The sequence below is a fragment of the Emys orbicularis genome, chromosome 15, assembly GCF_028017835.1.
Source record: "Emys orbicularis isolate rEmyOrb1 chromosome 15, rEmyOrb1.hap1, whole genome shotgun sequence".
Classification (NCBI taxonomy): domain Eukaryota; kingdom Metazoa; phylum Chordata; order Testudines; family Emydidae; genus Emys; species Emys orbicularis.
In genome coordinates this window covers 7,685,271-7,711,662 of record NC_088697.1, presented here as the reverse complement: position 1 = coordinate 7,711,662, position 26,392 = coordinate 7,685,271, and the positions used below count along the sequence as shown (strand labels likewise).

The 26,392-nt window shown below is 46.7% G+C and overlaps 1 protein-coding gene across 1 annotated transcript; it reads right to left on the bottom strand.

Moving 5' to 3' along the window:
- Positions 1 to 8,962: 8,962 nt before the first annotated feature.
- LOC135889536 (zinc finger protein 501-like) lies at positions 8,963 to 19,560 on the bottom strand. Its single transcript, XM_065417398.1, has 4 exons — positions 19,546 to 19,560; positions 15,817 to 15,943; positions 9,727 to 10,446; positions 8,963 to 9,642 (listed from the first exon to the last, which is right to left on the bottom strand). Exons 1-4 carry the CDS (start codon positions 19,558 to 19,560, stop codon positions 8,963 to 8,965), a joined length of 1,542 nt encoding a protein of 513 aa, XP_065273470.1.
- Between the last annotated feature and the right edge of the window lie 6,832 nt (positions 19,561 to 26,392).

Here is a 26,392-nt window from a genome sequence, read left to right as displayed (position 1 = left end):
AGCCGGCATTTTGCATGAGAACTTTAGGTTATACTTAGATATACTTTAGATTCTAGAAAGTAAATGACAGAATACAGTAGTTTATAATTGTCACAGGTTTAAAAAAAATACTGGCCATTTTTTCCAGTTACTAATTTCATTTTAAAATCAGTCAATGAAATGCACTTTATTTATAATAGATCATAATACTAAAGTCACCAAAAAGGCATGACAAATACAAGTTTTATGAGAATTGGTGAGCAAAGATCTCATAGCTCTTCGGGGTTGAACAAAGCAGTAATTTCCCTTAAAGAGAAGATGCAATGAAACCCTCCTGTACCCACAACTGATATCTGAAAAGCATCAGTCACTCTGCAGATCAAAGAAAGAAAGAGCAGCCAGTATTCAGACAGATAGGATCCTTATGACCTATATAGGAGAAGTGCACTTTCTAAGTAAACTGTAGCTGTATTATTTTTACAGAATCTCCTGATTTCAAAGCCAATCTTGTGATTTTTGGTGAGCCTGACTCAGGGTTTTTGAACATTTGGGGTTGGCCATTCTGCAGACTGAGAGCTGGACACCCTCCTCCACACCCAGCGCATCCAGACTGTTCTAAAGCAATGACTCTTTCTTCTCCTTCCTGATGCTGTAATGCAGCTGGGAATCCCCATTCCTAGACGTGCTTTTCCACAGACAGTGAATTCCATACAGGGCTGTTCCAGGGGCTCCAGGCCCCCACCCCAGGGCTGATGGGGCAGTAACCTCACATCACCCCTTTGTGACTCCCAGGAACCCTGCAGGGACAGCAGCTCCATGCTGGGCCCTAGGGCCCTCTAAAGTACCTGGGCGGATGGGGGCAGTTCAACCCCCATCTCCGTGGGCTCCTGCTTCCTGGAAGTGACTCTATCCTCACAGCCCCTCCCATTTACAGAGACACTCCATAGCCCTCCCCCTCACAGCCCCTCCCTTCACATATAAAGGGACTTGTTTGCTGTAGCCTGACATTACAAACCCAGGTGTGAGATTTTATGGATGTGGAATTCTCCCAACCACATATTAAACCCCCTATTAGCAAGTCTTTCTTCTTCCTGACAGCCAGGTACTTTGCATCAACACAGACACTAGCTTTTAGATTTTCAGCTGCTACCAATTCCAAGGCTGGACTCTGTCTTACAGAGATACCACACAAACCCAAAGAGTCTGAGGGTGAGAGTTTGCTTGCTCTCCCCTGCATCCTCAAGCATTTAGCCATAAAACTGTTCTGCTCTGACACACCAGTAACCAAATCTGTCCTCAGACCCTGAAGCACAGACTGCTCACTTAACGAATTAGCATGGAGACATTCCTGTTTCAACACCATTGTCTTCCCAACAAGCTGGCCACACACAGCCACTTGGTCATAGGGCTGCTCAACTTTCTTAACAGCTCTTACTTCATCTGAGACCTTTTCAAAGCTATCCACACTGGATCTTTCAAAAGGAAAGTCAGTGGATCCATTTACAACAGAAAATTTTTGGCTGTTAGGAACTGAAACTTTCTTGATTAAATCACTCTCACACCCTTTAGTTGTAGCTAACTGCTTGCACAGATTACCATGGGGATTTCTTTCCTTAGCAGCTTTTCTAAGTAACACCTCGTTCCTTTTAGAAATTTTGCCCTTACCTTCTTCACCTAGGGCTTGCTCTAAAGGAACACTTTCCTGATCAACAACAGACTCTTTCTGGGTCTTACTCATATGCAGGATCACCACTGGCCCATCAGGTGGATTTTTACACAATCCCCTTTTAGGCAAACTCTTTAGACTCACTAGATAAAAGGTTAGAAGCATTCTCCTTCCCTTTGCCACACATAAGCTCAGGAATTCTTTCCTTCTAGCTACAAGTTGTCAAACTGTCAGTAGGCAACACAATCAAATCACCTTCATGCTCTCCTTGTGCACTGGCTAGGATATCACCCTGATTAGACAGAGTTGCTACACCCTTTTCCAACCACACATTAGCAATAGGCAAAATACAAGCACCAGAATTGTCTGGTCTCTGGGATTTTGCAAAGACACTAACTGGATGCAACCTAGTTACAGTGCCATTCTCCCCAGCAGACACAAACTTAGGACCATTTCCTTCCTGGGCTTTAGTTGAATCCAGAACCAACTTTGAGACAACTGTACTATTCTCAACCATCACAGGCTGAAAGGCACCTTCTGTTTGCTTCACAGACAAAGAAGAGTTGGAGATACATTCTCCCTTTGCCAGACACACAGCTTGGCATCTCATTTCCCTTGTCCCAGCACACAGGGCTGTTCACAGACAACTGTTTGGAGACTGAAGTAGCTTTCTTCATAGGCAAGTCAATACCCCTGACACACACAGGCATATCTCCTTCACTGTTACTAGTCTCCACACTGGAAACAGGTAAGGTATAGGGACACTCATCTTCCACTATCCTTGCCTTCCCGAACTGCTGACTAGACAAAGCCATCAGCTCACAAGGCTGCCTAGGCTCATCCAAACTTTCCTTACCAGGCAAATTGCCACTTCCAACAGATAAACTGCTGCTCTTCTCACTACACTGAGCTACTTCCAGCAAATCATGATTACCCTTTTCAGGTTCACTTTTACAAGCTGTACTTGCCAATAATTCATCACCCATCAAAGATCTACCCTTTCCTTCCTCCGTTAGGGCTTTAACCTGACCATAAACTTTAATCTGCTCCTGAGAAACATTTTCCTGACCAATGAAATCTTTCTGCTTTTGATCTAACTCCAGATTTACTTTTGAGACACTGGATAGACATTCAGACACTTCGTTCACAGCCACACTGCTTTCTTGCACAGACAAACAGCTACTACCCACCAGGTTAGAATCCCCCTCTCCATGCCCATAGCAAAACTGGTTAAACACAGAAAACTGCCCAGAGTAATACCACATATCAACATAGTTATAAACTGGATTTTCAAAAGGATACAATTTCTGCTGTTCTTCCCTTGCTTTTTTGACTTGGAGCTGAAGTCTGGCCATCTCCTGTTGCATCTGGCAAATCCTCTCCTCAGCAGCCTCCTTCTCCAGCTGGGCCAAGGCTTGCTTCTCTCTCATTCGAATTTTTGCCAGTTTTTACTCATGTTCAAACTGCAGGCTCTCTTTCAGGGTTTGCAGTTTACTTGCTGCCTTTTGCATTCTAATTGCTTCTGCAGTTACTGTAGTATCAGGTAAGGGTTGTGCTCCTGCCTCCTGATCACTGGCCATTAACAGCTCTCTCAGTTCTTGATTTGTAGCTTTCTTTCTAAACACAAATCTGTGTTTAACCCTTTTCTGAACACAAATCTTTCAGGGCTTTTTTGGCAAGACCCTCATATGCTCTTTGCTCATCCATTGCAACTGCTCTTTAACCAACCAAACTCTCAATACCAAAATTCAAATTTGGATAGCATGGGGTTCTGAGCCAAAGCTTAATTGACCTGGTTCTGTGGATCCTTGCACGACTACACCACTGTGACGGTGCTGCCTGTAGGAGCCAGCTGAGGTCACTCAATCAGGGTGAACTGCAAACAAAACGGGGCAGACAAACCCCAAAAGCTGGTGGCTATTCCAATACTTAGATTTACCAAGCCAGCACAAAACAGCTTCTATAGTACCTCACTGGTTACTTAGAAGTCCAAACAATGCAGTTCCCTTAAAGTACCCAGCCTCAGGCCTCCATCCAGACACACCTGTCAAACATATGATGATGATTACTGAAAATCTTATCTCATCATATAAAAGAAGAGGTTCTTCCAATCCCAAAGGATCAGCCACACACCCAGGTTCAATTACAACTTAGATCTTTCCCAAAATACACGCTAATAGCCAATTCTGATTAACTAAGCTAAAATTCATTAAAAAAGAAAAGAAAAAGAGAGTGTTGGTTAAAAGATCAATATACATACAGACTTGAATTCAATTCTTGAGTTTCAGATACATAGCAGAGGTGAGCTTGTAGTTGACAAAAGTCCTTTTAGTTATAGTCCAATGTCCATATTCAGCGTGGCTCCAGTCAATGACTGGGGATCTCAATCCCTGTGGCTTAAGGTTTCCCCCTCTTGAAAGCCAAAGCAGATCTGAGATGAAGTAGGATCAGGTCCCAGGGTTCTTATACATTTCCAGCAGCCTTTCTGCCTAAGAAAACAATAGGCCTAACTCTCCTTCTTCCAAACATCCTGGCAATTAGCACAGGGTAATTTATCCATTAAACAGTTCAGATACAGGTTACCACAACCTTCAAAGAGACATATAGACAATAATACTATTTCACTCAAGTATCATCATAAATGTTAATATTCCTTTTTTGATCTTCGAATCAAAGCTATAGCGATAGACAAGACTTATTTGCTTACATAACAAGACCTGAGCAAACATCTACCCTTGAGATCTCTAACAATGCAGACTTGCATTTCGAAGCTCTATTCATTTACCTAGCTTCCTGACCAGTCACTAAAGTTCACCCATGGGTCAGGTCAGTCAGTGAGTTAATTAACTCTTTCTGGCCCTGTCACCTTCCAATGAAATATTATATTACACTCATAACATCAAAGAGGCCAACAAGAAACCTTCTAGTTTGGGCTCATTCATGCACTGCATTTACCAGTTGTCCTGGGCTCATTGCCCATGACCTGCACATCTGCTGGCTGTCAGGCACAATGCCCTTTGACTCCCTGCCTCGCCTACAAACCTGTTTCTCAAGATCAAACCCAAGACCAGAAACTTGCTGCAGCTTATGCGGCCCTGTAGAGCATTCAGAGACATAAAGAGAAGATCCATAGGTGACCTTGGCAAACCCCATAAGAATGGCCAGAGTGGGTCAGACCAAAGGTCCATCTAGCCCAGTATCCTGTCCTCTGACAGTGGCCAATGCCAGGTGCCCCAGAGGGAACTAACAAAACAGGCTTCCTGAGAGCATCTGCCCCCTTCCACCACAAGAGCAAGCAGGCAGGTGAGTACCAGGAACCCCTCTTTTTCTCCACAGCCACTGCCCATCAGCAGGATTCCTCCTCCTCCCTCCTGGGCCTCAGTGCAACTAAATCTCTTCAACTAGACAGCCGGCCCATCCGCTGCACCCCAATCTCCCATACTTAAGCCTCCCTGCCAAAGTCCTGTACCTGGCTCCATAGAATTAAGTCTCACATCTAGCTAGGAACTCTGCTTCTTGTGCCCAGAGTGTCTCTGCCCCCTCAGTAGATGACCCAAGAAACACAGTGTCTGCCTTTTCCAAAGAAGTGTGTGGAGAGACTTTTCTCGTGTGGCCTAATGGAGAAGATGCCTGACTTCAGGTCAGGTGATTGAGGATTTGAGTCCCTTCGTGGTTGTGCTTGTGCAGTTTTCCCTTTGTACTGAAAGTCCTGCTCTCTTCTTGGCTGCTCAGGCCAATCCTATTGCTTCAGCTAGAGCCCTGGGAAGGAGTTGGGGGTTGGGCATCACAAGGGCGCGAGCCCCAGGTCTTCCAGTCTAGCCTTTACCATTCCTGACTTACCAAAGAAAATGTGTGGATTCCCAGGCTACAGTGTAGAGCAGTTTCCTCTTCCAAACGTGCACCTGTCCCTGTGCTTGAGGGGGCTTGCTAAATGGAGCCTGGGTGTTTCTCTGCTTCTCACCAGCTGTGGAAAAGCCTCTTGGGGAAAACTCTCCTGCCCCACTGCAAATGTGAGCACCTTGAGTTGGAACAGTAAGAGGCCTCACCGGGGGGCTGGCCCTGCTTTCCTACCACCTTCTGATGTTGGCCACAGAGCATCAGCAGCCACCCTGCATGCTGATCTGCGGGTGGCCTTCAGTGGGCATTTGGCATGCCAGGGAGCAGGCTGGCCAGGTGCCTTTGTGGCTGTCAGCTGGCCATGCATAGCCATGGTCCTCCTTGCCCTTGTCTACTCTGTGGCTTTTAAGCCTTCCCTTGGATCTTTCAGCACAAGCTGCCTCTGCTCTAGGTGCCCAGAGGAGGAAAGGTGTGCTGGGCTCCAGCCTGGGATTCTTTCTCCCTCCTGCCTATCCCTGACTATGAAGCCTGGCCCTGGCACTCCTTTCTTTAAGCACCACATGGGCAAGAGGAAAAGTGTGGCAGCAAGCACAAGGGCCAAACTTGTGGGCATCAGGTGAAGCAGCGAGAATCCCAACCATCAGGTCAAACCGCAGGTCCTCCGGAATCAGTAGCTAGGGTGGCAAGTTCTAGAGGCCCAACTCACTGCGACCATCCCGTCACACCATCCCGACCGAAGATCTGGCTCCAGTGGGCGTGAGTCACCCAGCAGGAGGGGAAAGACTCGCTCTTGCGCAACTGGAGATAGGGAAGGTGAGGTGTTGGTCCTGCTTTGAGCAGGGGGTTGGACTAGATGACTCCTGAGGTCTCTTCCAACCCTAATCTTCTATGATTCTCTCTGTGATTCATGAAGCTTTGGATCCAAATGGTAAAAGACTGTTGTGCCCAATTTAATCATGGCATGCTTTAGGAGTGTGATCAATGCCACTTAACTAGGGAGCAGTATTCTAAAAATAGTTTACCTGGGCCACAGGTCACCATTGCTTCCATCTCTGGGATGAAAATCAACCACCACTACCTGCAATTTCTACCTGAGTTCTTGTCAAATCTTTGACCTTACTTGGAGTAATTTTACACTTCTCTGGCATAGAATTCTTCACCAACCACACAACATATCAGTAGCGATAGTGAGGTATAACTCCCCCAACTATGCCCTTTTATTTCTTTAATCTAGTGGCACAGCTTTAAATTAGGGACTAAATTCAGGTGTGGCTTAGAATCCCTGTAAAACACCAAATGTCAGGTATCTATTAAAAATAGGTATCTTTCTGCAGCTATATCACATTCAACACCGGTTTAATTTTCTACACATTTGCAGCATCTCCCAGGGGTGACCTGAACAGAAATGTCATTTCCATTTTTCCCATCTCTACCTAGATAGGGATTGCATTTCCCAAATAAAAGGCAACATGCACCTGATCAGAAAGGAGATATCTTCAGGAGCGACCTCCTGCAGGGCATGGCCCACAACTGCTTTCGGAGCCCAATACATGGGTATTTTGCTTAGTTACAAGTCATTTACTAGGGAATCCTCTTCCCAGCCCTTTAGAAAAAATATTGACCTAACCAATTGAACAACAGGGGGATTGGGATGGTGATGGGGAATAAGGGAATCCCTCTGATTTACCCTATCTTCTGTTGTTACAGAGGGTGAAATGACAATTTTTCCTATCCCTGCCCTGTTCCTGCTCTTTGTTATAGTTCAATATATTTTAAGTGAGGAAAATGGTAGTAAAAATATCTGCTCTCCAAAGCAACTTGACGCAACATCAGAGCAGCTGGGAATGAAACAATTTGTTCCCCAAGAGGGAACTTGATGACTAACAATTGCTTTGAAATGGGGGAACAGTATAACCGTGATGCTCAGGGTTTGTTTAGACTAGGAAAAGTGATGGAGTTGAGGTCAGGTCAAGGGGAAAGCTAATGCCAACCACTGCTCCTGGGCTGCATGTGCACTACAACTATAATTGTCTTTTTACACCAAGATCACTAACTTGAGCAGCCAACGCCATGTACAGTCCTAGTGGATGTAAGGCACAGGTGGTTTTTTCAATCAGTGTAGCTTGTTGGGATCAAACCTCTCTTACCTGGAGCCGATGAACATTCCTGGCTGAGGGACACACTCCTACAGCTCAAAAGGAAAGGAGTTGATAGAAAAGATCACAGGACTGACCCCAAAGAAGGGTGAGCTGCAAAGGCAGAAGCAGGCAACTCATCTGGTGGAGCTGAGAGGCGACAGTGAAGATGGTGCAAAAATCACTATGTGGGAATTAGCAAATGTGATTTTTTTAAAAAAAAATTTTGGCCAGCCCTAGTCAAGGGATTTATTACAGTTCTCTCTCATGTGAATTTTCTAATGTCTAATAAGGGTTGAGCTATCACTGAAGCTTTTCCTGCACTCAAAGTATGTGTAGGGTTTCTCTCCTGTGTGGATTGTTCTATGTGCGATAAGGTTTGAGCTCCGATTGAAGCTTTTCCCACACTCAGAGCAGCTCTCCTGTGTGGATTCTCTGATGTCTGATAAGGCGTGAGCTCCACCTGAAGCTTTTCCCGCATTCAGAGCATGTGGCCTGCATGGGTTCCCTGGGTGGCCCGCGGGGGGTGAGTGGGCAAGCAGCGGGGTGGAGCAAGCCAACGGCTGGCTGGCTGGCCGGGTGGTGAAGAGGCCAGTGGCGGGGGGGCAGGTGAGCCGGCGGTGGGGGGGGGCTGAGTAGGCGAGCGGGCGGCGGGGGGTGAGTAGGCGAGCCGGGGGCGTGGGGGGATGACAAGCCGAGTGGGCGGGTAGTAGTGGGGGGAGCTTTATACTTGGGGGCATGAGGAGGGGAGCGGTGAGTCGGTGGCTGGAGGGGGGCATCCATTTTCAGTATTTTCATTAAAATAATTTTTAAAAATTATTGTTTGCTTTAATTGAAAAATTCTTAATAAAGTATCACCTCCCCCCCAACCTTCCTTTTCGGCCCACAGCTGTTTCGGTGGGGTGGCACTGGGAAAGGAGGGTTTGTTTCCGCGGGGCTGGGCAGCAGTGGGGGGGGGTTGTTTCCATGGGGCCAGGTAGCACTGGGGGGGGGGGTTCGGCCCTCAGCTGTTTTCTTTGGAGTAATACGGCCCTCGCTTTACGAGTTGTGAAGGCCTGATGTATTTGGCATCTCCCCTTTGTGGATTCTCTGATGTCTGATAAGGCACGAGCTCCAACTGAAGCTTTTCCCGCAAGCGATAACTAAAGCTCTTCCCGCACTCAGAGCATGTGAAGGGCGTCTCTCTTGTGTGGATTCTACAATGTGAGATAAGTTGTGAGTGCTGACTAAAGCTTTTCCCATACTCAGAGCACATGTAAGGCTTCTCTCCTGTGTGGATTTTACAATGTGTGATAAGGTTTGAGCTCTTGCGGAAGCTTTTCCCGCACTCAGAGCACATGTAGGGCTACTCTCCGGTGTGGACTCTCTGATGCGTAATAAGGTTTGAGCTCCGATTGAAGCTTTTCCCACACTCAGCGCATGTGTAGGGTCTCTCTCCTGTGTGGATTCTCTGATGCGTGATAAGGTTTGAGCTCCGATTGAAGCTTTTCCCGCACTCAGAGCATGTGTAGGGTCTCTCTCCTGTGTGGATTCTCTGATGCGTAATAAGGTTTGAGGTCCTATTTAAACTTTTCCCACACTCAGAGCATGTGTAGGGTCTCTCTCCTGTGTGGATTCTCTGATGCGTGATAAGGTTAGAGCTCCGATTGAAGCTTTTCCCGCACTCAGAGCATGTGTAGGGCATCTCTCCTGTGTGGATTCTCTGATGTCTGATAAGGTGTGAGCGCCCGCTGAAGCTTTTCCCACACTCAGAGCATGTGTAGGGCGTCTCCCCTGTGTGGATTCGCTGATGTGAGATGAGGCTTGAACTATCAATGAAGCTTTTCCCGCATTCAGAGCATGTATAGGGCATCTCTCCTGTGTGGATTCTCTGATGTGTGATAAGGGTTGAGTGATGACCAAAGCTTTTCCCACACTCAGAGCACGTGTAGGGCTTCTCTCCTGTGTGGATTCTCTCATGTGTGATAAGGTGTGAGCTCCGATTAAAGCTTTTCCCGCACTCAGAGCACGTGTAGGGCTTCTCTCCTGTGTGGGTTCTCTGATGTGTGATAAGGTCTGAACGCTGACCAAAGCTTTTCCCGCACTCAGAGCATCCATAAGGTTTCTCACCCGTGTGGATTCTCCTATGTTTGCTCAGGGTAGAGCTGTGATTAAAGCTTTTCCCACACTCAGAGCATGTGTAGGGTGTCTCTCCTGTGTGGATTCGCTCATGTGAGATGAGGCTTGAACTATCAATGAAGCTTTTCCCGCACTCAGAGCACATGTAGGGCATCTCTCCTGTGTGGATTCTCTGATGTGTGATAAGGGTTGAGTGCTGACTAAAGCTTTTCCCGCACTCAGAGCACATGTAGGGCTTCTCTCCTGTGTGGATACTCTCATGTGTGATAAGGTGTGAGCTCCAATTAAAGCTTTTCCCGCACTCAGAGCATGTGTAGGGCATCTCTCCTGTGTGGATTCTCTCATGTGTGATAAGGTTTGAACACTGACTAAAGCTTTTCCCACACTCAGAGGATGTGTAGGGCTTCTCTCCAGTGTGGGTTCTCCAATGTGTGATAAGGGCAGAGTTCCAACTGAAGCTTTTCCCACACTCATGGCATGTGTAGCGTCTCCCTTCCAAGTTGATTTTGTCACGTGTAATAAGGTCTGAGTGGCTACTGAAGTTTTCCTCTGGCATCTGCTGAGTCTCACAGGCTTTTGCTTTTTCTCGGAGTGCACAACTCCCGGAAACATTCCCTTTGGATCTTCCTGATAACGTTCCATGTGGTTCCACTTGCTCAGCATCTTCCTGCTGGGGTTTCTCCTCCTCATTCTCACTCACCATCTCATCACCTGAATGGGAGACACAGAGAATCCAGACATAAGTCACTCCCTGCGCCGGAAAGAAAGGAAATTTTAGAGAGAGGAATGGAAAAAGGGATGAACAAAACAAAATATGTGTGGGAGAGATCAAACCTATCAGGAGCTGATTTTTCGCAAACCCTTCCCCAGAGGAGAGAGGAAGGGATCAGTTTTGGTCCGCATCTCACCAGAACACTCACGGGAAAGCAAAATCGGGGAGGGACCTGCTGCCAGTTGTCAGTCAGAATAGCTGGGAAGCCATGTGTGACATCTGCCATAATGATTCCATTCTGCAGGGAACTATCCTGAACTTGGAGAGCTCACAGGGTCTTTGTAGGGCATCCCAAATGTTTCCTGCATTCCTAAACAGTTGTTGAGTTGGTTTAACCAATTCCTCACCTATGCAGGCAGCTCTCAGGAGCACTTCTTTCTCAGAACCCTGGAGGTCTGGGACCCATGGCTCTTCCCCTCGTTCCAGCTGCAAGATCACATCAGGTTTGGAAACTGGAAACCCTACTCCAGGCAAAGAAAACAAGGGAGGTCAGTGGAATTTGTGGGATACTTGTCACAAAGAATATTCCATGGTTTTAAGCCCAGCTCATTTTTAAGCAGTAAAATACCAAGGCCATCTTCCTTGGCTCAAAGTGGCAGGAGAGTTATTATTATTATAAATCATATTCATTACCTTAGTGCCTAAAGTCCAACTAACAGTGGGTCCCCATTGTGCTAGGCACAGTACAAACACAGAACAGTAGATGGCCCATGCCCTGAAGAATTTACAATCTAAATAAACAAGACAGAGACACAGAATGGGGGAAGGAGTAGAACCCACTGTTAGAATAGGGATATTCAGGCCTGCCTGTAAAGTCTATACTTAAAGAACTTAGGTGTATTTTTATCACTTAGCTAGTTACAGAGGTATAAAAACAAAGAATCAAAATCACAGTCTGCCTGTGTATGGGCCTTCTCTCACTAGGATAGTCTGAGGTCTTGTTCTTAGGCTAAGGCCTTTGGTTAAGCAGCTGGGGCAGCTATAAGCTGGGAAGCGTAGGGTCACATCCTCACATCCCAAACCAGTCACATTGAAATAAGGTGCTTTTGGGCTGTTAGGAAGACGCTCCTGTCTGGATAGTGCCCATCACCACCAGATAAAGAAACAGATCTTAAGATGGTTAAAGAAAACTTAGTTTGATAGCATCCTGTCTGGCAAGAAATCACTTATCAATGGTTGTGAAACCCGCATTTATGTATTGTTTTATCTTTATGGCCACCACTTTTACCTTGTTAATCAGTCTGGTTCTCTAATTGTTTCTTTCTGCTGTAAAATTAATGTTGCTAGGTGTAAGTTAATTACGTAGAGGGATATAATTGGTTAGAGAATTATGTTACAATATGTTAGAATTGGTTAGTTAAATTTCAGTAAAATGATTGGTTAAGGTATAGCTGAGAATATGACTATGAGAATATGGGGTCAAACAGGAGGGGGAAAAGAAATTGGAATCATGTTTCTTAAGGGGGGACAACAGGAACAGGGAACAGGGACACAGGCAAGGCTCTGTGGCGTCAGAACTGGGATGGGGGAAACAGGGAAAATGCGGTATCAGAGCTGGGAAGGGAACACTGGGGAACAGACTCTATCACGTATAGAGAGAAGCCCGACTGGTGTGAAGGGCTTCGGAATATGCCTGCTTGGAAACTAACCCCAATAAACATTATCTGCGCTTCGGACTTCTGGTCTTTTGCTGCTTCCTGTCTGCGTGACAAGAACCAGGGAAGTGGGAGGGTGAAGGGAAAGCCCTCTAACAAAACTGGCATGACCTGATAACCAAGAGGTAAGCCTTTAAGGAAGGTTTTAATACACTTTGGAACTGATCAGGGATTCCTATGAGGACTGATGAAGGGGCGATGGTAAATACACATTTTGATCCTTTTCTTGTTTTATATGTTTCCCCCATAAGGCGCACTGTCATGGATCCATAGGATCTGTGCAATGCCCTGGCTTTTAAACAGTCCTTGGGAGGTGCCCCTTGAGTGCACTAGACCCCCGAGGGGTCCCACTCTTCCACAAGGATAGGCCATGTAGCTTCAACACCTGAGACTGAGCCTCTGGCTTCAACACTCCTATTTCAACCTGTCAGCTCTGTCAGCAGGTCCAGCTGAACGACACTCCTGTTCAGAGACTGTTCCTCAGTCAATGCACGGAGCAAGTTTTTGCTGTGACACTTGACTTTTAAAACATAGCAGGATTTATTAGTCAACTGAAACGCAGCATTGGAAAGTCCTTAGATTAGCACAGGGAAGCAAAAAAGACAATATAGTCCATACTGGCCAATGCCCTTGAGCCATGCTGCTGTAGAAAACGTTTTGGTTTCCTTTCACTGTGACTGTCCATTTGTCTTCGCTCCGGTAGAGCTCCCGGCGTCTGCGAGCCCAGTTCTTCCTGCTCCCAAAAACATAACGAGTCCATGTATACTTCACTCAGCCAAACGGAGATCCTCCCATGGACCGCTGACAATTATTCCCTTGTCTCTGTCGGGTATTCCATTGATGTAGGTTGGTCCCAGCCAGTCCTTAATAACCCATTCATATCACCCCATGACAGATACATGACAAAACACCTCATGTCTCCTGATCGTTATAATCATAGTAACACCAATCACAGAGGGAAACTGAGGTGTGTATTGGCATCATAGAAGTATCACCAAAATTCCCACCTCTATCACACACACACTGCTCACAGCCCTTGGAGAGAAAGCAAAGCACAGGAACTGGACGGTAGTCCAGTGAACACAGTGGAGAACAAGCTGCAATCCTCAAACCCTAGTCAAAAAGAAGAGGCATGTGGGTCCCTACCCATAGAGAGGGGCTGGCTAGAGGCCTGATACCTGAGAGGGCATTGCTTGAGCAGACCATGGAGGCAGGTCAAAGGCTTAGCTACCCCAGAACTGTGACATCGCAAAAGCACGTTTTGGGGAATTAGGAAATCTAGTGACTCAGGTGTAATGGGAGGGAGAATTAAACTCCCCCAGTGTGTGGACAAGGCTGGGGAATTTAACACTAAAATTCAGGAGTAACAGCCTCTAATTCTTCAGGAAAAGAAGAATGTAAGAAACAAGAACTGGGCTACGCAACCTAGGAGGTACAGGCTCAAAGATCCAAGGAGTCGGGAGGGAAGACAGCTTCTGGCTGCTGCACATGGGGAGAGGGGTGACAAAACTCTTTCCAAACTCTCACTCCTGCTGACCCCAACCTGATTTTATGATCTATGACCTAGTCACATGTCTTGTGGGCAATTTTATACTAGCTAGAGGTAAAATGTCATTATCAGAGTATTGCTTATTAGCTTGGAATATGCATAGAGGGGCAAGGAGGTGAATATAAATAAATGGGTTATTAAGGGCAGGGACTACACTACAGCCGGGATCAAAGCTCTGAGATCAATCAACCGGTGATCGATGCAGCGTGTCTATTAAAGACCCGCCAAATTGACTGCAGATCGCTCTCCAGTCGACCCCTGTACTCTACCCCTGACGAGAAGAGTAAGGTAAGTAGACCCTGCGGTAACTCGACCTAAGGTACATCGACTCCAGCTACGTTATTCACGTAGCTGGAGTTGCGCAGCGTAGGTTGAGTTACTGCAGTAGTGTAGACATAGCCTAAGCTTGCTACAGTTAAGGGCCTGTTATATTAGGTTGAGGCTTTGTGGGAGTAGTTATGCTGAAGTCTGGGATTTACCCAAATAGGCTAAGGAGAGAATCCCAGGTCAGATATTTTGCACCCTCATTTTAAGAGACTAACAAGTAACCACAAGCGGGTGGAATATGCCACAGGATTCTGAAAGAAGGAAGTTTGGGGCGGGCTTTAGCAATTAGGTTGCTATGCAGTATCTCAGCAGTTGGACCGCATTCATATATTGGAATTATTAATAAATAAGTGATGTAAATCATGAGTATTAATGCTTGATGCTTAATTATGGACTTCCCAAAGGCCACATATGGGTTGGGGCAGCTATTGACATTATTGTAATCAGAGTAAAGGAGCAGATATGGTATATAGCCATCCTATTACCATAAGGAAATGGATAAAATATCTCTCCTAGTTATCATTTTTTCATTTTGTCACGTCTCCGAGACAGTATAAACTGAAGAAGGGCCTCCCTTCTGAGGGTCTCCCTTGCCCCTCGATCTTTGTTTCCAATGGTATACATAACTTGTAAGTATGCACAATGCAAGACTCTCTTTACTATACTTATCTTAGTCTAATTGTTATGTGTATTGATCCTTGCCTATGATTTCAATTATAACTGTCTGTATTAAATCAACTTTGAGTTGCCATGTACAAGGGCAGTTGTACCCCAATATGTAGGTGTAAAAATTCTTCAGGCTACACTACCACCTTGTGATATCATCAACAAAATGCCCATTTGTGCCTGGGTAATGGCCCTGCTATGGGAAGGAGGAATGCAGCAAGGACTCAGGATCGGTGGCCAGGGTCACTGTGCATAGAGATGGGGAGGTTATATGGGGAAAGGGGTAATGAGTGGCAGAGGGAGGACAAGAATTAGAATAATAATATTTTGGGAAAAAATGTATAATGAAGTGAAACTGAACAGAAATAAAACTGGACTGTAAGCTCTAAAGAAACAAGGCTTGGGTAGGGATTCGAGGTTAAAGGTCTGGGATCCATCACAGCTCTAGATCCCCAAACCTCTCTCCCTCCCACTGACCCACCCAGCCCACTTCCTGGGTGTCCTTCCTCCACACTCTCCTCCCCTTCTTCCCATTACCCTCAATTGTCACCACTTCCCAGCACCTTGGGAGCTTCTTGTGTTCCCTCCTCGTCTCTCACTACCTCATCCCTCCCTGCTGCTTCTTAGCTCTAATCCTTCACACACCTTCCCCATGTCCTGGCACCCCAGAATTATCTACTCCCCCCTTTTTCCACCTTCCCACAGCTCTGTTCTCCCTTCACCCATGGGGTCCGAATGGCAACTTTATGCACTCTCCTATCAAAAGATGAGCTCATCTGACTGTCACACAAGTCATGCATGAGTCCTACAACTATTTACTCAATTTAGAATTTACAGGTGGCATATTTTCCTCTTAAAATGAGGAAAAGGCATGAAAACTCTAATTATTAATGTCTCCAATAAGGATACATTAAATGTAATTTTAAAATGACTGACAGCACCAAAAAAGCACATGTCCAAAAATTATTCTAGTGGGTGGGAAATAAGGCAAAAAAAGGGGGGCAAGGAAATGTCTCAAAACTTGTATGATGAATAAAGGTATAAAGTTATTACTACTCAGGTTCTTTAGAGACCCCACAGCTTCTAATAACTGAGGGGACAGGACTCCTTACCCAGCAAGACCACCGTCTCATAGTTCTCCTGCATGACATCCCTGTAGAGGGCTCTCTGAGTGGGGTCCAGCAGAGCCCCCTCTTCCCTGGTGAAATACACAGCCACCTCCTCAAAAGTCACTGGCCCCTGAAAGAGCAAGAGTCCAACACTCAGTATCTGCTGCCCCAGTCACAACCCCACTATTCACAGAACAGTAGCACCAGGTAAATGGAAGTTCCGGGAGGCACATGTTAACAGAGTCCCACCCCACCTTCCCTAGAGCAGCCAGGAGGCATCAGAGGGTAGAAAGAGAGAACCTTTGTGTCTCCCAACTGACACATGGAGGCAGGGTCTTCACATTTATCATATACCTACTAGTCAGGGCTTGATATAGGAGATGGGGCTATCTCTGGACCCTGCTGGTGGCTCCCTGGTAGGAATCCCAACACTTTCCAAATAAAATATATGGAAGGAAGGGGAAGTCAATAGTAAAGAATATAAGTTAAAAGGTCAGAATTGTAGAAAATTGGTAAGGGAAGCTATCAGAAATCAATGACCAATCAATGAAAATAAGAAGGAAGTTTTGAAAAGTATATTAATCCTAACAATGGTAGTGATAAATTTCTAGACGGAAATGGCAGAATTATCAAAAATAATGCAGAAGGGGTAAAAGTGTTCAATAAATATTTCTCTCCTGGATTTGGAGAAAAACAGATGATGTACTCATATCATAATATGTTGACAACGACACTCTTTCCATTCCAACAAGAACTCACGAGGACGTTAAACAGCAGTTATTAAAGTTAGACATGTTTAAAAAAACAGGTCCAGATAACCAGGTCCAAGAGTTTTTAAAGACCTGGTGGAGGAGCGTGGTGGGCTATTAATGTTGATTTTAATTAGGACTTGGAACACTGGGGAAATTCCAGAAGACTGGAATAAAGCTAATGCTGTGCCAATACTAAAAAGTGTAAAAGAGATGACCCAGTTAATTACAAGAGTGTCAGTCTGATATCAATACTGAGCAAAATAATGGAGCAGTCGATACTGGATTTCATTAATAAAGAATTAAAGGAGGGTAATAGAATTAGTGCCCATTAAGAAAGGTTTAGAGAAAATAGATCCTAGAAAACTAACTGGATATCCTTATTGGATGAGAACAAAAGTTTGGTCACAGCTAATAGTATTGATGTAATATACCTAGACTTCTGTAAGGCATATGACTTGGTTCAGCACAATATTTTGATTAAAAAACTAGAATGATACAAAATAAACACGGCATACATTAAATAGATTAAAAACTGTGATTGTAAATGGGGAACCATGGTCAAGTGGATTTATTTCTAGCGGGTTCCCGCAAGGATTGGATCTTGGCCCTGTGCTATTTAACATTCTTATCAATGACCTAGAAGAGAATATAAAATCAGCACTGATAAAGTTTGCAGTTGCCAGAAAGATTGGGGATGGTGGTAACTAATGAAGGTGGGAGGGATAGCTCAGTGGTTTGAGCATTGACCTGCTAAACCCAGGGTTGTGAGTTCAATCCTTAGGGATCTGGGGTAAAATCAGTACTTGGACTTGCTAGTGAAGGCAGGGGGCTAGACATGATGACCTTTCAGGGTCCCTTCAAGCTATATAAGATAGGCATATCTCCATATATTATAAGTGTCAGTAGATTCAGGCTCCAGTACTGGGAGTCTGTGAAGTTTTCCCAGCCCTGGCTGGAGGGTTATTTCCTGTTCCACAAAGAGGGGAAGTTCCATTCCCAACTCCTGTGCCTTGAAATTAGGCCCTATCAGACACTACACCCCATATTCAGCATAGTAATATGATTGGGACATAATTATGATGCATTTTGTGCAAGATGCATCATGTGCTGAATATGATTATCCTATTTGTGTGCATGGATCATGTTTGTACTGAAGTTATGGTTATTGACTATGTATCTGCATTTCAAATGTGCTTACTCTGGATAACACCCACAACTAGCCTTTCAGGTACAAAATGAAGAAGCCAGACAGTGCTGATGGCTCATCAACAAAGAATATGGATAATGGACCATGGAAGAGTTTAGCACTCAGCAGGGCATGCTACGGCATGTGACCAGACCACATGACAATGAACTCCATTTTGGTACCTGTATTTTTCCACAAACTGGACTGGGAAATGACCTTGGAACAAAGGGGTCCCGCCCTATGGAAAAGGTACATAAGGTAGGGTGTGACATCATCTCTTGGCCTCATTCCCCACACAAGAGAACTTCTGGAAACACCTGAGGAAGTAAGACTGAACTGGGGGAAGTGCTGGTCCGAGGGTAAAGAGATTTCTAGCTTGTGTATGGAAACTTGGGGGCCTGCTTGTACCATCAGTCAGGGTGAGAAATTGCTAATTCAAATTCTATCCATCTAGTATGTTAGGCTTAGTTTGAGTTTTTGGTTATTTGCTAAGTAATCTGCTTTCATCTGTTTGCTATCACTTATAATTGTTGGGATATGTTAGGGTTAAGTAAAAGAGCTGGGAAGCTGCTAATGTGCTGACATGGCATTAGGGGACAAAGGCATAAGCAGGCAGTAATTCTTTGCTTAATAAATAAGTTGCCATATTTTTCCTTTCCCTGCTGCTTGTAAGAATTGATAAGGATGCAGCTGCATGAGAAATCTAGTTGTCGGAATGAATGTCCTTTGTGCAAAAGAAAGTAAAATAAATGTTATCTCCCCCACCCTTCCTTTCCCAGCTACATAAACAAGCCCTGGCTTATAGCCCCTTCCTCCCTCCCCTGAGAACTGCTGATTAAGGAAATTTGTAGCAACACATTAATGCAAAGAACTGGATTTTTAAAGTAAAAATGTCTGTATGACATGCGTAATCCTGTGAATAATAGATAGGTGTGGGTATACTAACAGTATGGGTGTTTCTATTACTTAATAAGAGTTTTGGGGGTGTTGTAATGGATGTAGGCGTGTACATACTAACTTAGATAAAGGGAGTGTGATGTAACTAATGCAGTGCTCACTCGACAATTGGGTCGAGGGGAACAAGTATCGCAATAAAGAAGCCTGTACTCAGATCCGCGTCCGGGTTAACCTGCCTCTTTATTCTTCTAACAATAATCATTTAAAATCTATCTTTCTGCAGTTAATAAACTTGTTTTTTGTTTTATGCTTTATCTTAACCAGTGTTAAGTATTTTGAGTGAAGTATCTGGGGAAAATCTGAGATTGGTTAGCACAAGCTTATTGTGCGTATCTTTCCCATATCGAGGGGAAGGCGAATTATATTAATGAGATTACATTGCAGAGAGCCCTGTGCACTATAAGATGGTATAATTCTGAATTTATACTACAGCAAGTGTGCAAGGTTGGGGAGCTGGGAAATTGGCTGTTGTCTTCTATCTGTCCTTGAGTAGCTTAGGTAAAGCACTCAGGTAGCTTAGTTGGGTGTATGGCACCACCTGCTGTCGTGTTGGGTGATAACAGGGCCTGGAGAGGCTGAATGAATCTCCAGCAAAGCAGTGTGAGAAGGGCCAACCCAGCTTGAGGGTTAGAGGGCACAGCAGTTCCCAGAAGCCCCCGAGACTGCACCCTGGGGGTGACAACCCATCACACCCTAGATTACACAAGTCTCAGAGGGTTTGTCACATCCTGTTATTTCCTGCCTCCCACCATGTGTAGCAGCTACCACGTTCCTATGCCTTTACTGCTCCTCTCCCTCCAAGCAGAGCCCACCACCAGCTCCTTGATAATCTCTTACCTGAGCCAGCTCCATTGCAGCCATTTCCTTCCCCCTGGGAGGATGGGATGATCTGGAGCAAACGTGGATGTTATTCTGTAGCCTGACAGGATGAGAAGGGCAATGTGAGAGAATTCAGATGGGGTTTTCATCCATTCCACATGCTGATTCCCCCCAGGATTTTTCCCTGCTAATGGACATTCTAGGTTCTGCCACACTGTAAAGCACAGAGTGACCTTATTCCAGAACAGGCCTCACCCCCTCCCACCAGGGTGTAACCCTCTGAGACATGGTGACACCCTCCCAGTAACAGTCTCTCTGTTACACTTAAAAAGTTTGCGGACGATACCAAGCTGGGAGGGGTTGCAAGTGCTTTGGAGGATAGGATTACAATTCAAAATGATCTGGACAAACTGGAGAAAAGGTCTGAAGTAAATAGGATGAAATTCAATACGGACAAATGCAAAGTACTCCACTTGGGAAGGAACAATCAGTTGCACACATACAAAATGGGAAATGACTGCCCAGGATGGAGTATTGTGGAAAGGGATCTGGAGGTCACAGTGGATCACAAGCTAAATATGAGTCAACAGTGTAATGCTGTTAGAAAAAAAGCAAACATCATTCTGGGATGTATTAACAGGAGTACTGTAAGCAAGACACAAGAAGTAATTCTTCTGCTCTACTTCGCACTGATTAGGCCACAACTGGAGTACTGTGTCCAGTTGTGGGTACCACATTTCAGGAAAGATGTGGACAAATTGGAGAAAGTCCAGAGAACAGCAACAAAAATGATTAAAGGTCTAGAAAACATGACCTATGAGAGAAGACTGAAAAAATTGGGTTTGTTTAGTCTGGAGAAGAGAAGACTGAGAGGGGACATGGTAATAGTTTTCAAGTACATAAAAGGTTGTTACAAAGAGGAGGGAGAAAAATTGTTCTTCTTAACCTCTGAGGATAAGATAAGAAGCAATGGCTTTAAATTGCAGCAAGGGCAGTTTAGGATGGAGATTAGGGAAAAAACTTCCTAACTGTCAGAGTGGTTAAACACTGGAATAAATTGCCTAGGGAGGTTGTGGAGTCTCCGTCCTTGGGGATTTTTAAGAGCAGGCTGGAGAAACACCTCTCAGGGATGGTCTAGATAATACTTAGTCCTGCCTTGAGTGAAGGGGACTGGACTAGATGACCTCTCAAGGTCCCTTCCAGTTCTATGATTCTATGAACCAAAGGCCAGAGAAGAGCAGAATCAAAGGAGTCACTCTGGGTGATTCTCCCTGTTATTGTCCCCAAGGCAGCTCTCTCAGGTTTACAAAGTTGTTTGATGCTCCAGCCTTTATACAGTCTCTCCTGGGAGTGCCCCCTTTCAAGGGCTGGGCCTAGTTTTAGCTTTTGACAAGCATGAACCCAAGGGCGCTGAGACTGGGCCTTCTTGCCTCAGCATACCTAGCTTTTTTCTGTGGCTCCCCAGTGAGTCCAAATGAGTAGATATGCCTCAGAGACTGTGAACATAAGAAGGGCCCACTGCGTCAGACCAATGGTCCATCTAGCTCAGTGGCCAATGCCAGGTGCTTCAGAGGGAAAGAACAGAACAGGGAATCATCAAGTGATCCATCCCCTGTCACCCATTCCCAGCTTCTGGCAAAGAAAGGCTAAACACACCATCCCTGCCCATCCTGCCTGTGACACTGGCAGATGAGGTGTTAGCTCTTGCAAAAGCCCCCATGTCTTAATTGAATATTGTGATGGGGCAAGGGCAGATGGCTACAGTAAAGTAGTGAGGAACAGGTATGTTAGCCCCAGGCTAAACAAATCCCTGGTACAATGGTAACCAAATGACAGTTGCTCCAGGTTAATCAAGACACCTGGAGCCAATTAAGATCCTTCTAGAAGGTAGTGGAGACAGCTAGATTGATTGGGACACCTGAAACCAATCAAGGGCTGGCTTGAACTAGTTAAAAGCCTCCCAGTTAGTCAGTGAGGTGTGGGTGTCAGGTGCTATAGGAGGGAGCTGGGCTGTTGGAGGACCGAAGCAATACAAATCTATATCAGGTGTAAGGAAGGAGGCCCTGAGGTAATTGTGAAGAAGATACTGAGTGGGGGCTGCTGTGGGGAAGTGGCCCAGGGAATTGTACACATCCTATTTGCAAAAAGTCAGCTTCCATAGCTGCTAATTTTAGGGTCCCTGGGCTGGAGCCCGGAGTAGAGGGTGGGCCCAGGCTCCCCCCTCCCCCTCCCTGATTAATTACTAAGACTGGGAGACAACAGAGACTGTGTGAGGGAGGGCTGCTTCTCCTCACCTCCCTTGCTGGCTTATCATGAAAATGGCTCAGTAGACTGTGACCCTTGCCTCTAGAGCGAGAAGGGCTATGTGGAGGGTCACAGTGAGTCTCTGAGGCTAGCAAAATCCGCCAGGAAACGCAGGACCCACAGAGTCAAGGACAGAACTTTGTCACAACTGGTGTCAGGGGTGGGATCATCATTCACACTGTGGTGGAAGAAAGAGGTTTAAAAAAAAAGTGCACTGGGATTTTGGATTTGTTTTTGTTTTTTTGGTTTGCTTTGTATCACAATGGAGGAGGTGGTAAGAGCTCTGGTACAAGCCACTGCAGCCCAGCAGGAGGCCACCCGGGTTCAGGCAATGGCGCAACATGGGTCCATGCGGCTACAGCAAGAAACCAATCAATTATTAATGGGCCAGGCAACCCAAGATCGTGCCCTCTTGCGAGAGGTAGTTGACCAGCTGAAGATCCTCATCACCCAGGCCCGGGGGTCAGATGGGACGCGAACCCTGAAGGCCACTGGTTGTCTGCCAAAGATGACGTCAGAAGATGACGTAGAGGCATATCTCCTCTCATTTGAAAGGACTGCTCAGCATGAGAAGTGGCCCCAGGAGCAGTGGGCCAGCATTCTCACCCAGAGAATGTGCGGAGAGGCCCAGAAGGCCTACTTTGACTTGCCTGCCATGGACGCCACTGACTATACCCGACTGCAGGCAGAGATCCTAGCACGATCAGGGGTGACGGCCACGGTACGGGCCCAGAGGTTCATGGAGTGGAAGTACCAGGAGAACAAACCCCCGAGGTCCCAGCTATTTGACCTCATACACCTCGCATGGAAGTGGTTACAGCCCGAGGTGTGCAGCCCGGAGGAGATTTTGGAAACCCTGGTCATGGACCATTACATGCGAGGACTGCCACCAGATCTCCGCAAATAGGTAGGCCAGAACGATCAATCCACCTATGATGAGATGATCACCCTGGTAGAAAGACGCATGACAGCCAGGGAATTGACCCAACTACCCAAGGAAGGCCCCTTTCGAAGCAAGCACCCGACCCCAACCCTGGAAGGTGGGACAGCCAAACCCCTGGGCAGTCCTAGGTGGAGGAAGGGGGGGCTGAAAACCAGCGGGGACCCCAGAAGGAAGGGATTGGCCTGAGTGGGGGGAACCCTGGGACTAAACCCCCTAAACTCCGTGATAAGGGAGTGATTAGAAACAATTATAGATGTTATGCATGTGGGGAGTGGGGACACATAGCAACACAGTGTCCCAGCACCGAGGAGCCTATGTAATGCAACTTGGGGGATTGGGAGATCCCGTGCTCCCTTATCCATCTTGCAGGCATCGCATTAGCCCCGCATAACTACACCAGGCCGGTGAAGATAAATGGAGCAGAGACTACAGCGCTTGTGGACTCAGGGAGTGCTATTACCCTTATATCGGGTAAGCTGGTAAAAAGTAGCCAGCTGCTACAAGCCAAACGCATAGCAGTGACGTGTGTGCATGGTGCCGTGAGCCATTACCCCACCATCCCAGTGGAGATAGAGGTTCAGGGGAACCCCATTGAGGTGACAGTGGGCGTAGTTCCTAAACTCCCATATCCTGTAGTCATTGGGAGGGACTGTCCAGGGTTTGATAATTTACTCCCCCCGGAGAGACTGGAGGGAAGTGGGGACCCTGATGGCAGCGACTCATCATTGGGGGAATGTCAACGCTGAGATTTCTCGGGATCTATTCTCAGCCCCCAAAAAGGCCCGGAAGACAAAAAAAAGAGAGGAAGGCTGCGAAGGCCTTGGGAACCCGGATCCTGACCCAGGGCCAGAAGACCGCCCTAGTAGGCAGATGGACATGAGCAGCCATCAGAGAAACTACCACCACGGAAGGTGAGCCGGAGGCTGGCCCCAGCCATGACAGCGGTGAGCCGTTGGAAGAAGCAGAAGCCAGCCCCTGGGAGCTCAGGCAGGTTAGTCCCGGGAGAGAGACTTTCGGGCGGGACCAGGCAGAGGACCCTAGATATGATAACGTCAGGAAAGAGGTGGCTGAGATAGATGGGATACCAGTGGAGGGGAAGGTCCGGGGTCCAGGACCTTACTTTATAGTGAAGAAAGATCTCCTATACCGCGTGGTGCAAATGCAGGAGCAGGAGATGCATCAACTTCTGGTGCCACGAAAACATCAAAAAGCCATATTGAGCCTCGCCCACAGTCACCTGTTTGGAGGACACCTAGGGGTAGAGAAAACCCAGGCACGGATCCTGCGGAGGTTCTTCTGGCCAGGAGTACATGAAGATGTCCGGCGATACTGCACCTCTTGTCCAGAGTGTCAGCTACATAGCCCTCGCCCGCACTTGCGGGCCCCTTTGATAACTCTTCCAATAATAGAGGTACCATTTGAACGCATAGCCATGGATCTGATTGGGCCCCTAGAGAAGACAGCTCGGGGCCACCAACATGTGCTTGTTGTACTAGACTATGCAACCCGATACCCGGAAGCTGTCCCCCTACGCAACACAGCTTCCAAGACAATAGCTAAGGAGCTAGTACAGATCTTTTCCCGGGTTGGGCTACCCAAGGAGATCCTGACTGATCAAGGGACACCTTTCGTGTCCAAGTTGATGAAAGATCTCTGTTCATTACTCCATGTACAAGCCCTACAGACCTCTGTATACCACCCACAAACAGACGGCCTTGTGGAAAGGTTCAATAGGACCCTCAAGGCCATGATCAGGAAAGTGATGAGCCGGGATGGGAAAGATTGGGATACCCTATTGCCTTACCTCATGTTCGCCATCTGGGAAGTCCCACAAGCCTCCACAGGTTTCTCTCCGTTCTAACTACTATATGGCCGCCACCCTCGGGGCATATTGGATATAGCCAGAGAAGCCTGGGAAGAGGAGCCAAATCCCGGAAGGAACATAGTCGAGCATGTACTGCAGATGAGGGATCGGATAGCCCGAGTTACACCCATTGTACGGGAACACTTGGAGAAAGCACAGGAGACCCAACGAACCCATTATAACCACCAAGCAAAGCTTTGACGGTTCCAACCAGGGGATTGAGTGATGGTCCTGGTGCCCACAGCAGAAAGTGAGCTGTTGGCCCAGTGGCAGGGACCCTAGGAAGTGATCAAAGACATGGGAGAAGTGAACTATAAGGTGCGGCAGCCAGGCCGCAGGAAACCGGAGCAAATTTACCCCATCAATCTTTTAAAACCTTGGCATGATCGAGAGGCATGCTTAGTCACCCAGGAGATCCTTCCCCAGGAGGATAACTTACACGAGCAAGTGAGGATATCACCCGACTTGACGCCGATCCAAAAGATCGAGGCAGCCGACATGATTAATCGCAACCGAGATGTGTTCTCTACAAAACCGGGGTGGACGACTGAGACCTATCACCATATCCACATGATCCCCGGAGCCAAGGTAACATTGAGACCCTACCGAATCCCAGCAGCCAAAAGAGAAGAAATCAAGGCCGAAGTAAAGAAAATATTAGAATTAGGGGTTATTGAAGAATCTTACAGTCAGTGGTGCAGTCCAATCATTCTAGTGCCTAAACCTGATGGTACCATGAGATTCTGTAATGACTTTCGCCGATTGAATGAAGTATCCCAATTTGATGCATACCCCATACCACGCATTGACGAACTGGTTGACCAACTGGGTAGTGCCCGATTCTTGACTACACTGGATCTGATGAAAGGGTATTGGCAGATTCCCCTGACCAAAGAAACTAAAGAAAAGACAGCATTCTCCACCCCACATGGGCTATTCCAGTACACAGTCCTCCCTTTTGGGCTACATGGGGCCCCGGCCACATTCCAGCGTCTCATGGATAAGCTGCTGCGCCCCCATACTAGTTATGCAGCCGCATACCTAGATGATGTCGTCATCCATATGCCAGACTGGGGAACCCACTTGGAGAAAGTTGAGGCAGTACTGCGCACCTTAAGGCGGGCTGGCCTCACCGCTAATCCCGCTAAATGCGCCATAGGGCTAGCAGAGGCTAGGTACCTGGGATATATTGTAGGCAGGGGCATAGTGAAGCCCCAAACAAATAAGCTAGAGGCAATTCAAAACTGGCCCCGGCCGACCCGAAAGAAGCAGGGCCATGCGTTCTTAGGCGTGGTAGGCTACTCCCGACATTTTATTCCCCACTTCGCCAGTAGGGCAAGTCCCCTAACGGACCTGGTGAAGGCCCGAGGTCCAGACATGGTGAAGTGGCCCGACGCAGCAGAGGGGGCATTCATAGACCTTCGGACGGCCCTCTGTAATGACCCCATACTCATAGCCCTGGACTTTAACAAGGAATTTATTTTACAAACAGATGCTTCCGAGGTGGGGTTGGGGGCAGTTCTGTCGCAAATGGTTGGAGAACAAGAACACCCAATCCTCTACCTAAGCAGAAAGCTGCTCCCAAGAGAACAGAAGTACGCAGTAGTAGAGAGAGAATGCCTTGCTGTCAAATGGGCCATGGAGACACTGCGTTATTACCTCTTAGGCCGGCGATTTACTCTTGTGACGGACCATGCACCTCTCCAGTGGATGCAGCGAAATAAGGAAAAGAATGCAAGGGTCACCAGGTGGTT